The sequence below is a fragment of the Aptenodytes patagonicus genome, chromosome Z (genome assembly GCF_965638725.1).
Source record: "Aptenodytes patagonicus chromosome Z, bAptPat1.pri.cur, whole genome shotgun sequence".
NCBI lineage: Eukaryota > Metazoa > Chordata > Aves > Sphenisciformes > Spheniscidae > Aptenodytes > Aptenodytes patagonicus.
In genome coordinates, this window is record NC_134982.1 from 86,043,901 (window position 1) to 86,063,294 (window position 19,394).

Below are 19,394 nucleotides of genomic sequence, written 5' to 3' on the forward strand. Positions count from 1 at the left end.
CTGTAGAAATGAAGCTTGTTTTGATATACGTCTTAAATTTAATATATATAGTTGATACAAATTTTCATGTTTAATAATACACTTTTATGTACTCAATAATAACTCACTGACACAATTATTCTAATAATTAGGCAACACATTAAAATTCTGTTTGGCTCATACATGCGTATTAACTTTTAAGAATCCACTGTGGATAGCAACAATTCTTCTGTCAGTATACCTGAAATAATGCCGTCTAATCCCCACCATGAGGCTGTAATTTACTGTTCTATACATTACAGGGTTTTTTTTTTTTTTTTCAAGATTATTATGTGTGAAGCTATTGCAAAACAGGTTGTTATATTTTTGGTTTTAAGTATGAGAACAATATCCACTATACTGCAGAAGCCCATAATTGCTTTTTCTGATATATGCTATTCATTCAGGCCATAGTACTTGATTCAGGACAAGTACTAGGTATTTGAAGCTATGGTAGTTTTGTCCTCAGCTCATATGTTCTAAAAGTATGTTAAGTAAAAGTGTTGAGGACATGTGAGAAACCTCCAAAGTAGAGGTACAAATGAAAATTATTGTGAAACTTCAAAATCTTTACTGAAGTAGAACAAATGGGTGTTCCTCACTGAAGCCTGCAGACCTTCCTCAGCTTGATTTCTGGTGCCAGTTACTTCTACAATAAGCATGAGCTGGGAGTGCTAAGCATCTTCATGGCTGGGTTGTTTGGTTTGGGTTTTGTTAGGTTTTTGGTTTTGTTTGTTTTTTTAATCACTTGCTTTTTTGTGCAAGAAATGGTTAGAGAGAGAGTATGAGTGCTTATAGTGTCTCAAGCCCTACTTGGAGCAAAATGCCTAGGTAAAAAGCTAGAGACTGGTTCTGGAAAACCCTGTAAAATAATTTCTGTTAGTGAAAGATGTATGCTGTTTTCATTAGAACTATATAGGTGGAAAAGGATTTCCAGTGTGGAGCTGAAAACTAGATTTACCTTTTGCTTAAACCTATACTATATGCTAAGTGGAACTATTCCAAAATAATATCTTGGTTTTTTACAGTATATAGTTAGAACTATATATGGATAGATTCTCGTCAATTGCATGAGATAAATTAGAAGTTCTGCAGCTGAAATCAGTGTTGTTTTGTTGGTAAAAATTAGGGCACATTCAGGTTCCTAATGGTGTATTTCTTAACATTGTTAATTAGCAGACTTCAGCCAAAGTTTGTTTACATTAGACTCTGATCTCTGTTCTCAATATAAAGTAACCTTAATAAGTCCAAGTCGTTTCACTGGAGGTACTCTGGGTAAAAATAATCTGGATCTTACAGCTAGTCAAAATTATTGTCTGGTTCTCTGTTTGACCAGCAAATTATAAGGTAACTGCAAATGCCTGTAGAAGAGGCTTGTGTTCTTTCTGCTTGCTGCTAGCAAACTGAAGCAGTGGATTCAGCACTGCTTGAGAATTTTGCCCTTCATTCCCTGCTCAGAATGAGAACAGCCAGAGCAGGTGGTTACCTCAGAAAGCCTTTAGCATTACCTGGCTTAAGAGATAAAACTTGGTTCTCCAGTGATGATTACATCCTTTAGAACTTAAAATTTAAGCATATAGTTTAGATCCACTCAAATTCTTCTGAGGAAGTGAAAAGAAGCTGCCAGAAAACTTACAAGGGGTATTCTGGGCTTATTACACTTTTTACCTCTCGGTGACCTCTAATAACAGGATAAGATGATTTGGATTTCTCATCAGGCCTCTGTCTTGGCCTCGGCTTGCAGATTTACCACTTTCAGTATTGGTTCCTGGCTGTGATGATAGATGTACCTTTCTGACTAGTGAATACATATACAATGGCAGGCAGCTTAAGTGTCTTTTCTTCCTTACGATAAGATGTCTATGTCAAAGGGTGCGTACCTTTTTCAAGCGAACGTAATTGAATGAGCAAGAATTTTCATACAGAGATGTTGTTCAGGTTACATTAAATTGGCCATTCCCAGTGATACATACGGTCATAGATAATAAGATTTTTTTTTTAAATATTGCAACTGTTAGAAAGCAAATGGTGAGGAGAATCATTGACTGATGTCAGTGTCATTAATCTCAAATGCAGATAGATCTTCGTAGCACCTGAGGTTGCACTGTGGTACTGTTCTGTCACGGCAGCAGTAGTGAATAGGTAAGTAAGCAGCTGAGCCCAAAAACTTAAGGACAGTGAAAGCTGATCAAGGGATTTTCAGCACCTAGTAGCCTGCATTTGTGCTTTAGCTAGCACTTTCCAATGTTAGTAATGAGAAGGGGGATGATGGGCAGGTACTTGGAATGTCTTTGTAGTAAAGAGGAAGACAGGAAACCCTAGAGAAGAATTGGAAGCAAAGGCATCCAGTGACACTGAATAACATGCATGGAAATTGGTGAGACAGAATCTTGCCCCAAATGCTGCAACTATTAGTGCAGTCCAGGGGTGCAGACAAAGCAGTACTTGTTGTGACTTACTATAATGCTCATGCTTTAACCACCTTGAAGCAGATTGAAGGCAAAAAAGGGATGTAGGAAGATACTATTTTGAAATGGTACCTTTGGAACACTCTCCAGTCTCTTATTAGAGTGGGAGATTTACTTATCCCACATCAAAACAAAAACGCCCAAACCAAAAAAAAAAGCAACAATCAACAGAGCACACCTGGGTAATACCCACTATCCACATGCTAGGTTTTGCAGACACAGCTGTTGTGTCCTCCTTTGCATATATGTGAACTGTGGGAATTTTGAGGCAAAGAAAACCCCAGTCTGAAATAAAATATTTCTCTCAATTTGGGATCATGACCACATAGAAAGGAGAAGTTTAGTAAATCAAAATTTTTATAATTCCTGCTGCTTTCCTAGGTTGTTCTCCAATACTGTTGTAAATTTCAGTGGTTCTGAGAATGTCTAAAATAAAAATGCTGAAAATATGCAGGTTTTTAATATGTTTCTACAACAGGTGCAGCAAGGGCAATGACCTTGTGAAACTTCTTGCTCTGTGCTGTTCCTGAGTACTACAGAGAATCTCCTCTTTACATATGAAAAAGCACATGTATCTCTCTCCCATTGTATTCAGCCAAAGATGCTGCTGGGTGCTGACATCTCTGCTGTGAATAGACTTCTCTCTGGCAACCATTGATAGCTGTAATGCTGTACTCAATTCAAAGTACTAGGCATGCCAGTTTTTGAATGTTCTACTTGGCTGGGTATTTGTAATCATGGGGAGTAGACAAGGACAGGCAGTGAAAAGTGCGCTAGGCTTTACACTTGCTCTGCTGTGCTGTGTCCGTGGACTTCAGAAATCTACAATGAGTTGTGTGAAGATGAGCAGTGGTAATCAAGTTGTAGCTGCTCGGTGGGAGAGGTCTTGCTTCCGCATACCTGCTTGTTTCTTCTCCCGAGCAGCAATGGCAAGTCTGAGGTACAGGGTACTTAATCCCTCGTTCCATCTGCTTCTTTGTTAGTGAACTCCCTTTTCTTTTGCCATTCTTCATTCCATATCTGGCATTTTACGCTCATTTCATTTCAGGTTTGGAATCTTTCGCAGCCCTTTCATTTCCCTTCTTGATCTCCCCATGTGCCACTAGTCTGTAGGTTCCCTCACCCTTCAATGAAGACAGCCAAGAGATCTTTTCATTCTTAAGGGTTTTGGTTTATTAAGCACAGAAGCCAGTGTAAAAATCTGCAGAAAAGACTTCTCATTCTTTACAGAAGTCTGCAGAAAAGACCACTCATTCTTTATAAACTTTAAAATCTTCATCTGAAATTTGTTCCAGAAGCCGAGCAGAAAAAGTAAGCTAATCCCGGTGATTCATCAGTTACAAGAAACGCCACTTTCGTAAGCCTACCTCTCCTTGGCTCCAACTGGGCAATAAATTGAAATGGTATTCCTCACATAATTTGTGACATTACTGTGGAAATTACTGTGTAGAATCAGCGTATACTCTGCTGGGCTCTACACTAGGATTCTGTGTTTTTGGGGGAAACACAATGTGCTTCAGAAAGTGCCATAAAACACAGACTAAAAGAAAATATTAGTTAGGGATCATGACTCAGAATTCTGAGTTAGAGTTCTGTACTTTTTAAAATTATGTTAATTTATTTATTTATTTAAGAATGTGATTTTTAGACTTTTAAGATTCTTTAATATCATTAAAAGGTCTAGATAATTTTTTGAGAGGTACTTTCTTTTGGTTTTGATGCCAGAAATTTTTATTATAAACCCTTTACAAATATCATCTAGGCCTCAGTACGTAGCATTGCTTTAAACTACCACTGATACTACAAATCATTATTTGAAATGGCTTTAGTCAGAACATAGTAACAGAATAGTTGGTCTGTTGATTTGTACATACTCTGAAGAAGTATAATATTCCATTGCTTGTTGTTGTTTCAAAAACATTTAAATGACTTTGACTCATTAATCTATTTTAAAGCCTGACTGAATAACCTGGATTGAGAGAACTGAACTCAATACTATTTAGGTGAAGCAGAGGGGAGTATTTGATGCACCAAACGCATAGTTTACCAAAATATAGCAATAAGCAAGGACTAGAGTTTCAGCTTCATTTGAAAAAAAAAAAATTAAACTCACCAGTGATATACTGGGGTGAGGGAGGTGGGGAAGAGTCGTCTTTTAATCCCTGATCTTGCAAAGGCTTCTGCTGAGCTTTATGCAATGCAGTTAATAAGGAACAAATTGTGTTCTCATATAAGTTTATGTAGGAATTTAGCGTAAAAAGTGAGTTCATATTTAATAAAGTAAAATACTGTGACCCATAATATCTTTTCAGCTATTTGAATAAATTTGTTCTGCATTCTCTACGTCTTGATTTATGTTATTTTTACTATATTACATCAATTTTTAAAAATAAACATAATTTTCAAAGTTGAGTTTATGTAAACAGAGTAAAAACTACTTTTGGCAGGCTGTTCAAAGTAAATCATAGTACAAATAATGTAACAAGGAAGAATACCAGCTAAATAATTGATGGTATGACTGTGAAACCTCTCTTGTTCCTCAGGAGTAATCCTATAGTTTTAGAATGCTCTCTAGTAGAAGTAATAGAATTCAAGTAATTCTAAACTTTGTAATCTTGCCCTCAAGGATCATGTTTTCAGTATTATTTACTAGAAGCATGTACCGTGGGAAGATATTTGCGAAGTCTATGACAAGGTAACAGCTGAAGCTAAAAGGTCAACAAATTATTCAGTTTCGTATGGATGATGCCTGCATGTGCAGACAGTGTAATTGTCTCAGAGTTTACAAAGGTTAGACAACTGTTCTCTTTCCAGCTTGAAGGTTTGTATTTTTCAGAGCTGTTCTACATAAAAACAACAAAAACATCTTGCAAGTTAATACAGTCAACTTTGGAAATGCTGACAATTTTAAATCCCAGGGGTTTTATGTATATATATTTTGCTTCCTACTGTAAGCTTTTTCTGCACTAGAATTACTAAATAGATATGTAGGAATCAAGCATTGTTCCTGAAAATCTATTACACATTGAATTCTCAATAAGAGTCATGGATATCTTGAAGGACTGTGTTCATGGCAATAAAAGTTTATAGGAATGTGAAGATCTGCAGCAAAATTATTTTACTGTGTGACATTTCTGCTGGAAATAACAAAACACTGTTCAAGTAGGTTGTAAAATGGATAGTTGTTTTCATAGGGAAAATGGTTAGTCCTGATTTTTTACACTTACTTTCGTTGCTCGCCTGTTCCCTCTGTGATACTCAGTAGAGCTAGGTGAATTTTTTGTTACAAGTAATTAAAATCGGCTAATTTTGTCATCCCACCAGTCTTTGCTTGTAGGAATTCTGAAAGATGCTGATAGCTTTCTTGACTGTACTTCCAACTATAGAGTTATTTAATATGTCATATCTGTGGATAATTTTTGTTCTTTAACTTGCCTGAAAGCAGTTTATTTCAAGTCCTCACAACATAGAGTTAACCCTTGCCCAGACAGAATTTATTGTAAGACGAATCAAAGTCTTTCTGAAGCTGCATTAATTTTAGTGGTCTGAAGGCCACTTATTCTCTGTTCAGTGCAAGATTAAAGCTACCTGACCGCGTACATAAAACACTCAGAATCTGCGCTGCACCTCAAGTGTATTCTGATTACAAATTTGGCACACACTTTACAAAAATACGTTTCAATATATGCATGACATTTTCTGTTTCAGTGATCATTTGTGACTAAATATAAATTTACTGTCACTCATAAATAATGAAAACAAGTGCTTTGCAAACATGGATGAGCTTAAATATTATTGATATGCAGATATTAATGTAATATGTTCTGCACAGCTTATCCAACCATCATTGACCAGATTTGTCTGGTAAGCGTAGCACTTGGAAGTATAATTTTAAGCAAAATGACATTTTATTTATATGTGTAATTACACAAATATTGTTTGTATCTTTTGTACAGAAATTTTAAAAAGTAACATTATAAAATAGTGACTACAGATTAAAAGAAACTTGCTGAAAGAACTAATTCCATTAAAGATCCATGCTGTAATGCTTTTTGGTGTGTAGAGCACAACTTTGTTCTCTTGGTTTGTTCAAAAATTGCTCAGATCCTTGTGACAGAAATGTGCTCCATCCAGCATCCAAGTTCTCAGTTCTGGTCAGCACTGTACAATGTGAGCCTCTGCATAACATAGCAGCTGTTTCCAGTTTGTTGTGCCAGAGCCTTTTAAAAATGTGTCATTCGCAGTTATCAACACCTGATAGCTTCACTGGAACTTAAACTTGTATTTTACATTACATAACTGGACTCGGATGTAAGAGAAATAAACCACCTTAGTTTTAAGTTGTCTTATCCTGAGAAAAGAAAACGAGACATTGTACAGCCAGACCTTTATTTTTGTTTGTTTCTGCACAAAGGTTACAATGGCATTAAAATGTGCCACAGTGATTCTCCATGACAAGAAAACACGAAAGAATCATGGGATAAGAGAAGCAGTGAAAAGAATCTCAAGTAAATATGCAAATGTTTAAGAACATTTCATGGTCCATAAGATGTCAGAAGGTGGTCTATGAGATGACTGCAAACATCCAACCCTTCACCCTTCCCACCAATTCATGTTTATTTCTAAAGAGAATCAAGAGAGCAAAGTGGAAATAGAACTGACAAGCTATAAGCTAATTATTTGTTGGTTGATAGTGAAAACAATTGTGGCAATGTCATTGTTTTTTCTTAAAAGAAGTTACTTATTCCTCCACTTGAAAAAAGTTGATAAATGCTGTCTAGAAAATCACTAGATGAAAATTATGAAGATAGAATTAGTTGTAGATGATAATTACATTTTCTGACTTGATTATAGCTGAGACCTGTGCATGTTTTTGTCTCATTTCTGAAGCTCACAAGATAATCACAGTATTTGAAGGGTTGACTGGATTGGTAAGGTCAACTGGGAATGTTTTATGTATTTTAGATTCACAATTTATTTTTAATTATTCTTCTCTTTTTCTATAGGGATGTCCTCTGCTTCTTTATTAGTTTATTTGCTTTTAGCATTACTCATTCATTTCACGTCTGGAGAAACAGAAGTGAAGTTCGGTGGACAAACAGAATTTGTAGTTAATGAAACAAGTACAACTGTTATACGTCTTGTAATTGAAAGGACAGGGAAGCCAGCTAACATCACAGCAATTGTGTCGGTAAGAAAATGTGCCAGTTATATTCTCAGTAAATATTAACGTGTTTCTGAAGTTTTGAATATTGCCTGTTTTTATCAAGCCAGTGAAAAAGAGGGTGGTATTTCACCGGGACAATGCTTCACCTTGAAGAAGCAACACCCAGTTTCTGTAGCTGAGTAAATTCCTGCTGGCTGCATCAGTAGTTTCAAAATAACGGTATAAATATCTTCTCAAGGAGCCAGCTCCTACTGCTTAGGTAGAAGTTCAAACTGATATCCTTGTTTGATTTTGATTGTGGCTGTGAGCTCATACTGAAAATGTGGATATATAACAATTTTTCCTTTTCCAGATTACAGTAGAACCTGCAATTTAATAGCCACTCCACTGTTTGAGTCAGATTTCCATATGAATTTTAAAAATTACATTGTTCAGTTCATTTGGAGATCAGAGTTAGTATTTTTACATTATTTCCTTTATTTCTTAGCTGTTATTAACCATGATCTCAATTGTATTCCCTTTAAAAGTTTAAACCCCTTAGAGTGTGCTCTACTGTATGTGTATGGAATAAGATGCTATGTGGTATGAGTACCACATGAGAACACAGCGGTGTACCAGAGATGTACTGCTTATGAATTTATACAGTCTGTAGACAAAATAAATTATCTATATTCCTCCAATATTTTATTCTCCTGTAACTAAATATGAAAAATATGTGTCTTAGAAATTACAAGGAATAGAAATTGAACTGTAGGTATTTCACACTTAAATTAACATCTGAGGAGAAAACCTTGAGTAAATGTCATTGTACTTGGAAACTCTTTACTGGTGTAACAAGCAGAGTAACTTAGTTTCCTTATTAAGGACCTGAAACTCCAAAATTTGTTTCTAACATTAATATTTTGAGCAGCTCTTTTAGGAAGATGTTTATAGCCTGTTTTCATAAGTGCTTTTGGTAAGTCTAGTGTTGGCTCAGATACATAAAAAGTAGTTGCCAGTATGTCCAATGACAGGTGAGAGCCACAGAAATACCTTCCATACTTTGTTTCCTCTTCACTGAACTTGTAATTTCACTGTTCTCAGATGAAGAATAGCCTTTTTCACAATGGTTCACTCAAACCTTTAGTGCCTATAAGGACGGTAGTTTCAGGTGTGGCAGCTATGCTGGTTGAGTTGCCGCTCTCCATTTAGTCTCAGCTTCCAACTGTAAAGTTAGCCTAGACACTTTGCTGTCTTGGCACTACTGCCTTTGTAATCTCTCCTCTGACCACCTTACTTACAGTAGAATCAGTGGGATTTTCTTTTGTTGACTGAACTGAAAGTAGGGCTGTTCATTATAGAAGACTTCATCTTGCCAACTTTGGCAATCAAAATGTTAATCTGGGTTAAACGCCTAGGCTCCTTCTAGTCCCTAGAGTGAGACAGGAAGGTTTTTTGTTTGGTTTTTTTCCCCCCCCTGGTTACTCAGCATAGATACAAGGGGCTATTATCTACTTGTGTCCAGAAATCAACTGTATGACAGCAGGGGAAATTGCGGGAAGAGTTATATGCGAAGAAGAGTGTATGAAGTGTGTTAAATGAGTCCAGAATAATATTATAGAAGATAGTGGGGGAATAAGGAGAAGGCATTCAGTTGTGTGTTTATTGCAGATTGATGGAGAAAACACAGGAGACTTTTTTGACACATATGCAGCTGCGTTTATACCTGAGACAGAAACAAACCGAACAGTGTATATATCTGTCTGTGATGATGATCTTCCAGAGGCTGATGAGACATTCACGTTTTACTTGACACTACCAGTAAGTTCCAATTTTTTCAATTTATCTGTTCCCCAGAAAACAGTGGGTAATCTGACATAAATGAATGGTATTCTGTCGATTTCAGTGTAGTCATACTGCTTGTGAGTCTGAATCCTAATAGGTAAGAACTAAAATCTGGAGACTAGCCAGGATGGTGCTTGCTGCTCTTTGGAAGGTTTTGCCATTCCTGTGGGTGTCTCTATGTGATGTTGCTGTGCAGTATAGACATAGTCTGAAACTTCAGTGGGCACTGCATTCAGCTGCGGGCATTTGAAGGCGTACTACAGCCCAGAAGAGTTAGATTGTGAAGAGCCTCTTCAACCTTTCCTGTTTTCCTGCATAGACCATGCCTGGAAGAGAGGGTGGAAGTAGCAAAAGAAAGAGGATGACTTCCAGTCCTCTGGAAGCAAAGGGTAAATGAGACTTACCTAAAAAAAAAAAATTTTAGAAATACTTATCAATAAGTCTCTTCATATTATTCTGTCTCACGGGAGTCATACTACAGGAGAGGAGTTCACATTCACTTTTTAGGTAACAGTTCATGACTAAGTTTGTCAGTTCAGTAAAGATAAATTTTATGTGTTATTGCCAATTTTTACACAAATCTTTTACAATCTCAGGAGATGTTTGCAGTGAATATAAAAATGCATATTTTCCCTTCCTTCTTCCTTTGATTTGTAAATGTAGTAGCTCATTTTTACAACACTTTAAAGATTTGTTTCCTTTAGCTGATATCTCAGTATAATAGCTTCAAAGTTTCAGTTTTATACAAATGTTAGGAAAGAAAGAACAACTTTGGAGTTCCTGGCAGTGCTACATGCTTCATACCTAATTCCTTCTTGCTATGGTGTCATTAATAGATTGCCAAACCATGACTAACCATTTACAAAGTTTGTTTCAAGCACTTTGTTGTTGACTGCATAGAGTGTATTTCCTCAGTAATTAACAATTATTTTGGTGCATTCTATTGCTTTAAATAATTTCCATTGTAATATATAATAAAAAGACATACAATTTGTCATAGACTAATATTTATTCTTAAAAGACAGTAAAATCAAAATGTGTATTTTTTTTACCCATCACCATATTTATTATCTTATTTTGTTTTGTTAATTTTAGAAACCATCTGCAAGGATAAAGCTTGGCTCACCCAAATCTGTCACTGTAACAATCTTATCAAATGACAATGCGTTTGGAATAATTTCTTTTAACATGGTATGGCTTTTTATATGGTGTATGTGAAAATTTTAGAAAGCATAAAGGTGAAATTTTCAAAGATGCTGGTTAGTTGTTCAACTGAACCCCTTGAAAACCGATTCTGAGTTACATCTTTGAAAACATTTCTAGAGGAAATTCATACATATGTATGTAATTCATACGTATATACAGCTTTAATACTTCTATACACTTTTAGGTGTTGAGACGTAGCCTGAGACCCTCACACTCAGATGAATTCTATGTTGCTCATCTTAAATATAAAACTGCTAAAAAGTTGTTCAGCCTCACTGCCCCTCATCTATTAGTCAAGATGTTAATATAGTATGGAAGAAGTGAGGAGTAATACCGTAGGAAAGTTAAAGATGTGATTTGGAAATTGTGATAATATATACATTTTCCCATCTTTAGTGAGCAATTTTATACTTAACTCTCAAGCTGAGAGTCATGATATGTGTATTGTATAACACCTTCTGTGATAAGATGCTGGTGTGACTCTGGTGGTGTGGAGGATATTTGCAATAATACCGAGGTTGTGTTAGTAGAAATTCTTTGTGCTGAAAAAGCACAAGAGCATGAGAAATTTTTAGCACCACAGTGGTAAGCCATGCTGCTCCCTGAATTAGTGTAATTCTTTGAAATCTTTCACCTACAACAGTTTGATAGATCGAGTCCATTTGTAGCTGGTTATCTAATAAATGACTTTTTAATGGAGAAAACCTATTTTTAACAGCGTTAGGAGCTCCTATAAATACCAGTGCTAATATGCCAGTGCTTTGTGTATATTGACTATGTTAATTTACAAAACAACCCCCACGCTACTTGCATAACTTATGATAATTTTTTTATCTGAAATCTTTCAAGCTTTTTATTAGCTGAACTAATTGGTTGCTAGGAAATGTATGCCATCAGTGGACGGGTTTGCAGATTGGATTAACTTGTCTGTGGGAGTTTGGTATTTCTATGGTAACAGTTTCTTCCTTCTGCTGTGATATTTGATCTGTGCCTGATTGCCTGTCCCTTTTCTTCTTCCTCATTAGTCTGCCTTAATCACAGTGAGTGAGCCCAGGGGCAGAAATGAATTTGTGCCTCTCACTCTAATTAGGGAGAGGGGAACCTACGGGACGGTCATCGTAACTTTTGAGGTGAGTTTATCAAAAAGACTTCATACCTTAGTCAGTTGGGTGAAACTGTGGGGCCATAATCATAACTTATCGAAGTGTTTATAAAAGTGAAAGAGGGGAAAAATACCTTTGTCTACGTTTGTTAAATCTGTTTCATAAAATGGAAAGATACTACCTGTCAAATGGAAAATACTGTCATTATCTGACTGTTTAATTTGAGGAAAAATTAAGAGATACTAGAGAAAACTGAGTATTTGCTGTCATTTAGGAAGATATTTGAGGCAGCATTAGTTGGTATTACTAGAAAACAATGTGTATTAAGTGTGTAAGAAATGTCTTATTTAATAGTTACTCGAATTTTATCTATATTTTACAAATAAACATCTGAGTGAGTCTTTAATGCTTGTGTCGACTTTGAACATGAAAGTATGAGAGCTCAGTATTTAGTGAAATTCTGTATCTGTAAGACTGCAGTTTGAATCCCCAGAAACTAAACCACTCACATTGAATATTTAGGCCGTTACTTACGTACTTGATTTGAATGTGATACAGTTGTTGCCTTTATTGTGTTTTTTTTTCTTACCTAGTTCCGATTTTATTACATACTTTAAAATTATATATAAATTCTTTCATATGGATATTTCTTTATCAGTTGTCTGGTCTTATACGTCATCAAGGGTTTAATCTAGACCTGTCAAAATCTGAGAAGACTTACACTGGATTTTATTGCATAGTAAATATAGCATGTATAGTTAAAGTACACAATGAGATTCTCTGTGTAATTTATTGCAGATCTATTTGTTTTAAGGTCCAATAAATTTTACTATCTGCACAATTAATCAGGTCCATCTCACAGTGTAGTTTATATACGTATGTTGAAAAAAGTTCACAAGATTTTCTAAAAAAACCCACCATATTGCCTCTAAGTGGCTTCCTAGTCTTTTAGGTTTCACTGTTAAATGTAGTATCCTTACTATCGCAAGTCAAGATAGAAAGGACACAAAACCAGTAACTGCTATTATTTTGTCTTGGAATGTATTATGAAATACTAGTGATTTAAATTAAATTAGAATTAATACCCTTTCTGTTATGTGAGTCAATTACGCATCAGTAGATACCAAAGAGCCCTCATAGGCCCATATGGAAGTAGTTTTCTTCCTCTTTTTCTGGCAATACATAATTTCTTCAGAGTGGTTACTCTGACTTACTCCATCTGCCAAAAAAGAGCAGATTTTCACAATCGGAATGTGTGTGCCTGTGAGCAGGAGATGACTGAATAGATAGTCATTTGTTATGCATGTCACACACTGTATATTGATTATTGTACTTGTACTAGATTTGTATTCCTGTTTTATATATTTCTGGTCATAAAAATCAATTCTTTGCAGATAGAAGATGGACCAAACCCAGCTGAAGAAGACTTAAGTCCAGCTAGGGGAAATATTACATTTACCCCTGGGAGATCAATGCTGATTTATAATTTAACAGTGCTTGATGATCAGGTAAGAACAAGCTGACTTAATTTTTGGTTTGGATAGGTAGAAGGTTCACTGCTGTTCTGGAGAGACTTAGAGTAATAAGTTACAAAAATGCTTGGCTTAAATAAGGTTAAAAGTGCTTCTGCTTAATAAAGTGATGTTAAATTTTGGCTCTATGAGTTCTCATTGTACTCCTTCTAATGCTACCTCTGTAATTCTCATCAGTGAATATTTTCAGTTTCTGAACATATCTTGCTCTGACTAGACCTGTTAGGTGCTACTGCAGTAAATGTATAAATAATCAGGAAAGCATTATACTTTTTTTTCAGATGGAATACTGAGGTCCTTGTTGTATGGCCAGGGATGATGTTCTTGAACTAGATCTAGTTTTTTTCTATTGGACTGTCCTTTCTCTGTTTAACTTTTCTGTATTCCTTTTTAAATGTGCTGTGCTTTTCCCTAATTGTCTGCCTTGCAAATTCAGGTTATGTTTGCATAATGAACTCAGGCTCTCCTTTTTGTCTTTATTAATTGTTTAGGCACAAGGAACCTAATCATAACATTGCTTCCATGATGCATTTTTGATTAGGTCCTCAGTGATGCCTATGCAGCTCCTGTGCCTTCAGTTAACAATTCATAAGAATCCAGTTTATTCTTTTTAGCTTGATTTGCTCTCATTCATGTGAAGAGCAGACATCTTATGTTTGCCACTAAGGAAAGAATATAACACAGTGAATATTCACAGAGAAAAGATAGATTGGAAAAATGTTTTTTTTTTTAATATAGATATGTTTCAGTGTAGAAACACATTTTAAAAAATACTTCTAAAAATAGGTAAGATTCCTAAAAGAAACAGGCAGTCTTGTGAAGGGCATGAACACTAGGTGATAATCAAAAATGTTCAATTTTTAGATTGGTCTTTAAAAAAAAAGTTTCTGTTGTGAGCCTTTCTTTCTATTTCAGAGTAAACAAAATATATTTTTCTACTTTGCATTTTCTGATTTTCATTTTTTATTACACATGCTTTTCCTTTTTTTTTTTAATTTATAATGGGGATGAGAGGTAAATAGGGGCACCAAAATAAGTAAATATGATACAGAACAACTTAATGAGGAAATTCACATGAAAAAATGAATAGCGAAAAAGTGCTTAGAAGTGAACAACTATTTTGCAATATTTTGCAATTTTTTGCATATTTCTGTTATAAAAAGTGGTTTTCCATGTCTATACTGATATTTTTAATGTTAAGAGACTGTGCCAGACTGGTGTGTAGAAACATCTCTTTCAGATTAGATGTAATATTTCTGTGACTTATACACAGAAAGAAATCATTAGGCTTTTTAGGAGGATGTGATTTTTTTTTTCCTCTGAGAAATGCTCTCAAAGTTCTGTTTCTCAAGGTTTGATCTGTACAGGTGTGGCTGGTCCACTCAGTGAAAGTCTTTCACAGGCGTACATGAAAGATTCATTTTGCATAAAAAACCTTTGTTGATGATGATGATGGAATTCACAAGAATCCGATGTTACTCTCAGAACTTAGTTTGAGCTTTTAGGATCTGAAGTTAGGAAAAACAGTGAAACAAGTATTTTCCTGAATTGGGTAGCACCTTTCCTACGGAAATCAGGGGACTGCAGATCTGATCTCCACAGGACTACATTTATAGTAATTTTATTGTATACGTTTCCTTTTTTAGTGAGGAATAATGGAAGCTTTGTTAAGAGAAAATGAAAGAGGCAAGGCAGCACTGGAAATCCTTTATACTGTTGTCTTTGAAGTTTGACTGTTTTTTTAATTGGTCAATCATGATGCCATTAAGAACTCCAGAATGTCCCATTTATATGAGATATTAAGATGTAAACTACAACACCACATTTTGACTGTCTCTTAAATGTATATTTTTGTGATGCAAGTTGGTATATTAATTAGTGAACTAAACAAAATGTAAGTTAGCATCTATTCTAGTAAGGTAAAATAACTCTGTTGTATCTCAGTATAGGAGGTAGGTGACTGAGAGCTTCCAGATCTCACATTGACAAAAAAACCTGCATCAGTCAACAACATTATGCAAGTTTAAGTGCCACAAGCCAAACAAGGGACAGAATTGGCATCAGCTACAAAGGCAGTTGCATGCCCACTCTCTTAGCCCTAGAAAAGGATCTGAGGGTGGCCAATTAACAAATGAGTGTGAAAGAGAAGAAATATTGGACAGCAGGGTTTTCAGAACTTTTTTAGCTCGGTAAACAAAAGTGCATGAAAAGGATTTGTCAACTTTATAACAAAGTATTACTGTTAGCAAAAAATAAGGAATTTTGTCCTGGAATTCCTCTCAGAAGCAAATAATACTGGTTTCCAGGAGTCCGCAGCAAGATGAGATGCAAAGATCATAAATAATTTTTAAAGATTTACTTTTTACCTATATGTATTAATAAAATAATCATATTTTTTAGTTAAATAGGTTTAGCAAATCAAGATTTGGGGAATAAAATGTAGTAATATAAAGCAAAAATCTCATCCTTAAGTTCTGTAATTTGCGATTTATAAGCCATTCTTTATTGTCTGCTGGATCAGATATTGGAGAAGAAATAGCTAAAACTAAAATGTAGTTTTAAACACTCATCTTGTAGAAATGCCAAAGCCCAATTAATTGCTAAGCACCAGAAAACACTTTCTCAGATCTGTGACGGAAATTTTCCTTGGGGATGCGGGTGTGTCTGAACATAGGAATTGTTCCTTTTCCAGTTGTATAGGAATGGCCAAGCTAGGTTGTGTCCCTAAGTTGTTCCTGTATTATCTCAGGCATGCATAGAGGTTAATCAGTGTCAATATCAGAAAATCAAGATGTAAATCTAAATAACTGGGAGGAACATTTGTTTCCAAATAGAGGTGGCTCCCAAAAGTAGAGTTGGGATCTCCTCATAGTCTCAAGTTGGAAAGATCCAGCTTTGTCTGATTCTTGCCTAGTTTTTGTTTTGCTTTTGTTTGGCTTTCCGCCCTTTTTCATGTTGCCAGAGCACAGAAGTATGTTTTAGAAAATGGAAACATTCAATTTTGAGAAGGATTTTCAACCAAAGTTAAAAGCAAGACTTCTCTCCTGTTTGTTTTAATATGAAATGAGCTGTCAAGTTTGTATTACTTCCCTTTTCTGCAAAATACATAGAAAATATTTCTCAGTAAGAGTGTTCTGCATGTATTTGAAATGTGACTTACACCCAGTTGCTAATATTATTTTTCCAGATACCTGAAAATGATGAATTGTTTGTTGTGCATCTGAGGAGCGCGGAGGGAGGGGCAGAAATCAACAACACAAAAAATTCTGTTCAGATTAATATTAAGAAAAATGACAGTCCTGTGCGTTTTGTTCAGAGTGCTTATATGGTGCCTGAGGAAGCTGATGTGGTAACAATTCAAGTGGTTCGTGGTAAGGATGTCAGTGGAAAATTAGTTGGACCTGATGAACATGAAGTCTCCGTCAGTTACGCCATCATAACTGGGAATTCAACAGCACATGCACAGCTTAATGTAGACTTCCTAGATCTACAGCCAAATACAACTATTGTTTTCCCACCTCTAGTTCATGAAACATGTATGAAATTTAAGATCCTTGATGATGCCATACCAGAAATTGCTGAGACCTTTCAGATTATGCTTCTTAAGGACACTTTGCAAGGAGATGCTGTTTTGGTTAATCCATCTGTTGTTCATGTCACCATCCAACCGAATGATAAACCCTATGGAGTACTATCTATCAACAGTATCCTGTTTGCTCAGACTGTTATCATTGATGAAGACCAAATTTCAAGGTACTACAGATCTTCAAATCTAGTATCTAGGCAGTTTAAGAGATTTGTTTGGCATTGTTAAGCATCCTTAGGATTTCATTGAAAGTAATTATAAAACCACTACTGAAAATATAATGTAGAAATCACTTAGTGTGTTGTTATTATTATCAACTATATCTACAAAGATTTCAAAGAAGTCGGAATGTCTAATTATCCAGGAGGTATTTTAATATTTATGAACTGTATGTACAAACTGTAACTATTTAATCACATTATCAGAACACTGAAAAACCCTTAATCTAAAGGCAGAATCAATGAAGTCGTGATGCTACCACACACCAGTTCATACAAGTGGGAAATAGATTTCTGGCTTTCTTCCCTGGTTAACCTTTGTATTTACTATATATAAAATCAGTTTCTGGTTTAAAAAAAAAAAAAAAGGTGTTGAGTGTCTCCCATAAAATACTTACCTTAAAAATAAGTTAAATATCTGTAATTTTACAGAGGGATTAAAATCAAAGCTCTGTACAAATTTTACAAGCAGGACTGATACACAGTATTGACAGTGTCAATAAAAATGTCCACTGCTAGCTACTGATGGTAGTTCATCCTCAGAGAAACAGGTAATGCATCAAGCTATCATACTATGAACAATTTCAAAAGAATATTTTATAGTACGTAGAGCCCAGCGGTTCAGTATTCGTCTTCCTTTCTTATACATGGTAAAGAAATAAATCTTGCTTTCTAAATTTTTGTAAGTCATGATTCCCAGACTTTTTGTTGTAGTCATGTGCTTGTCAGATGCAGGAAACATGACATTTCCACTATAATAAATATCAATAACTTAATATTTCAGTACAGAGGCAAATAGTTCATTCAGAATCATTATTTAAATGTTCATGCCTGGCCACTGTATTTTGATATAGTTTATAAAATGGTGTAGAAAGTTAATAGGGAAAAAGTTTTCTGAAATGTGACATGTATTTCTTGAGACGAATGTAAAACATGCCAAGTCTCCACTTTGCAGTATCTTTCTCGCTGTAAACAAAATAAGTTCTAACAAATATCTTTAGAGACATTACAGAGAGCTCATGAGTAAGCACTCTAAGAAAAGTCTTACATGTGTGTTATGCTTTCACAAACTTTAAGCCCTGACTGAAATGTCAGTTGCAGCACGTAACATTTATTCCACTGAAGTCAGTGTAAATCTTTCAGGGAATCGATAACTAAGCAAGGCAATATTAATTATTATTTTATATTGTGGGTTATTATTTTCATTCAAAACTGTAGGTTTGAAGGGATCACGATTGTAAGAAATGGTGGAACACATGGAAATGTTTCTGTTACCTGGGTTATAATCCGAAATAGCAGCGATCCCTCACCTGTGACTGCAGACCTCATTCCAGAGACCGGGGAGATACGTTTTGATCAAGGACAGATGCTGGTAACACTTCCTCTGAACATTATTAATGACGATATGCCAGAAGAGGCAGAGCCCTATCTTCTGAAACTCTTAGCTCATACAATACAGGGAGGTGCAGAAGTCAGTGAACCATCTGAGGTAAGTTTGCTTTTAGAATTCTTTTGGAGAAGGTAATAATAGGTAATAATTAGGGACTTTACCACTTTTCATAACATTGATTGATTGGCTGAACTGGCTAAAGGGTTTGGGCTTGAATATAAATCAAACAAATTAATCCTTAATCTAATCTTAGTATATAGAGCCATATCCGAAGTATTTGGCTTAGTATAGTATGCAAAGCCAGACCTTTTTAATACAGTAGCACTCAGCTTAGATTATTCCCAACATACATAGTGTTGCATAAATGCTGTCTTGAGTGACTGCTTGCTAAGAGAAGGCAGGAAGGTTAATTTCATTTGCTCGTTTGCTGTCTTAATGATTATTGGAATGTTTCGCACAGAGTAACATCTTTAAGAGGAGGGGTTGGTGATTAAGACTGTAACCTCTGAACTGTTAAATAAAGGGTGGCTAGCATTGCTGTCAGTTTTGTGACTCAAGTCCCTACTTTGTTCTTAAAAATGGTTGGAATGAACTTGGTGAATAAAATGAAATTTTTCACAATCTGAAACATTTTTACACTATTCACTTTGGCTGCTGAACCAAAAAAATCAGTTATTCAGAGCTCATTGTGGCACACAGATGATGCATAGTGGGAAAGTTGCCACTGTCAGTGTTGTGCTGCTTGTGTACAAAGAATACTTTGGGGCTGTCAATCTGATTTCTTTCTTGAGTGCCAATTCACTAAGGAGAAAAATGTATGGTGACAGTCAGGACGTGCTTTCGTGAAAGCATGAAAACTATAGTATTTAGTAACTGTAACAT

At 35.4% G+C, this 19,394-nt stretch overlaps 1 protein-coding gene across 1 annotated transcript in view; it reads left to right on the forward strand.

Moving 5' to 3' along the window:
- ADGRV1 (adhesion G protein-coupled receptor V1) overlaps positions 1 to 19,394 on the forward strand; it is a 302,215-nt gene that overhangs the window by 4,309 nt on the left and 278,512 nt on the right. The window contains exons 2-8 of the mRNA XM_076361800.1: positions 7,493 to 7,677; positions 9,304 to 9,453; positions 10,573 to 10,668; positions 11,709 to 11,813; positions 13,181 to 13,294; positions 16,506 to 17,071; positions 18,341 to 18,611. Coding sequence (XP_076217915.1) covers positions 7,493 to 7,677; positions 9,304 to 9,453; positions 10,573 to 10,668; positions 11,709 to 11,813; positions 13,181 to 13,294; positions 16,506 to 17,071; positions 18,341 to 18,611 — 1,487 coding nt within the window. The remainder of the gene's footprint in view (positions 1 to 7,492; positions 7,678 to 9,303; positions 9,454 to 10,572; positions 10,669 to 11,708; positions 11,814 to 13,180; positions 13,295 to 16,505; positions 17,072 to 18,340; positions 18,612 to 19,394) is intronic.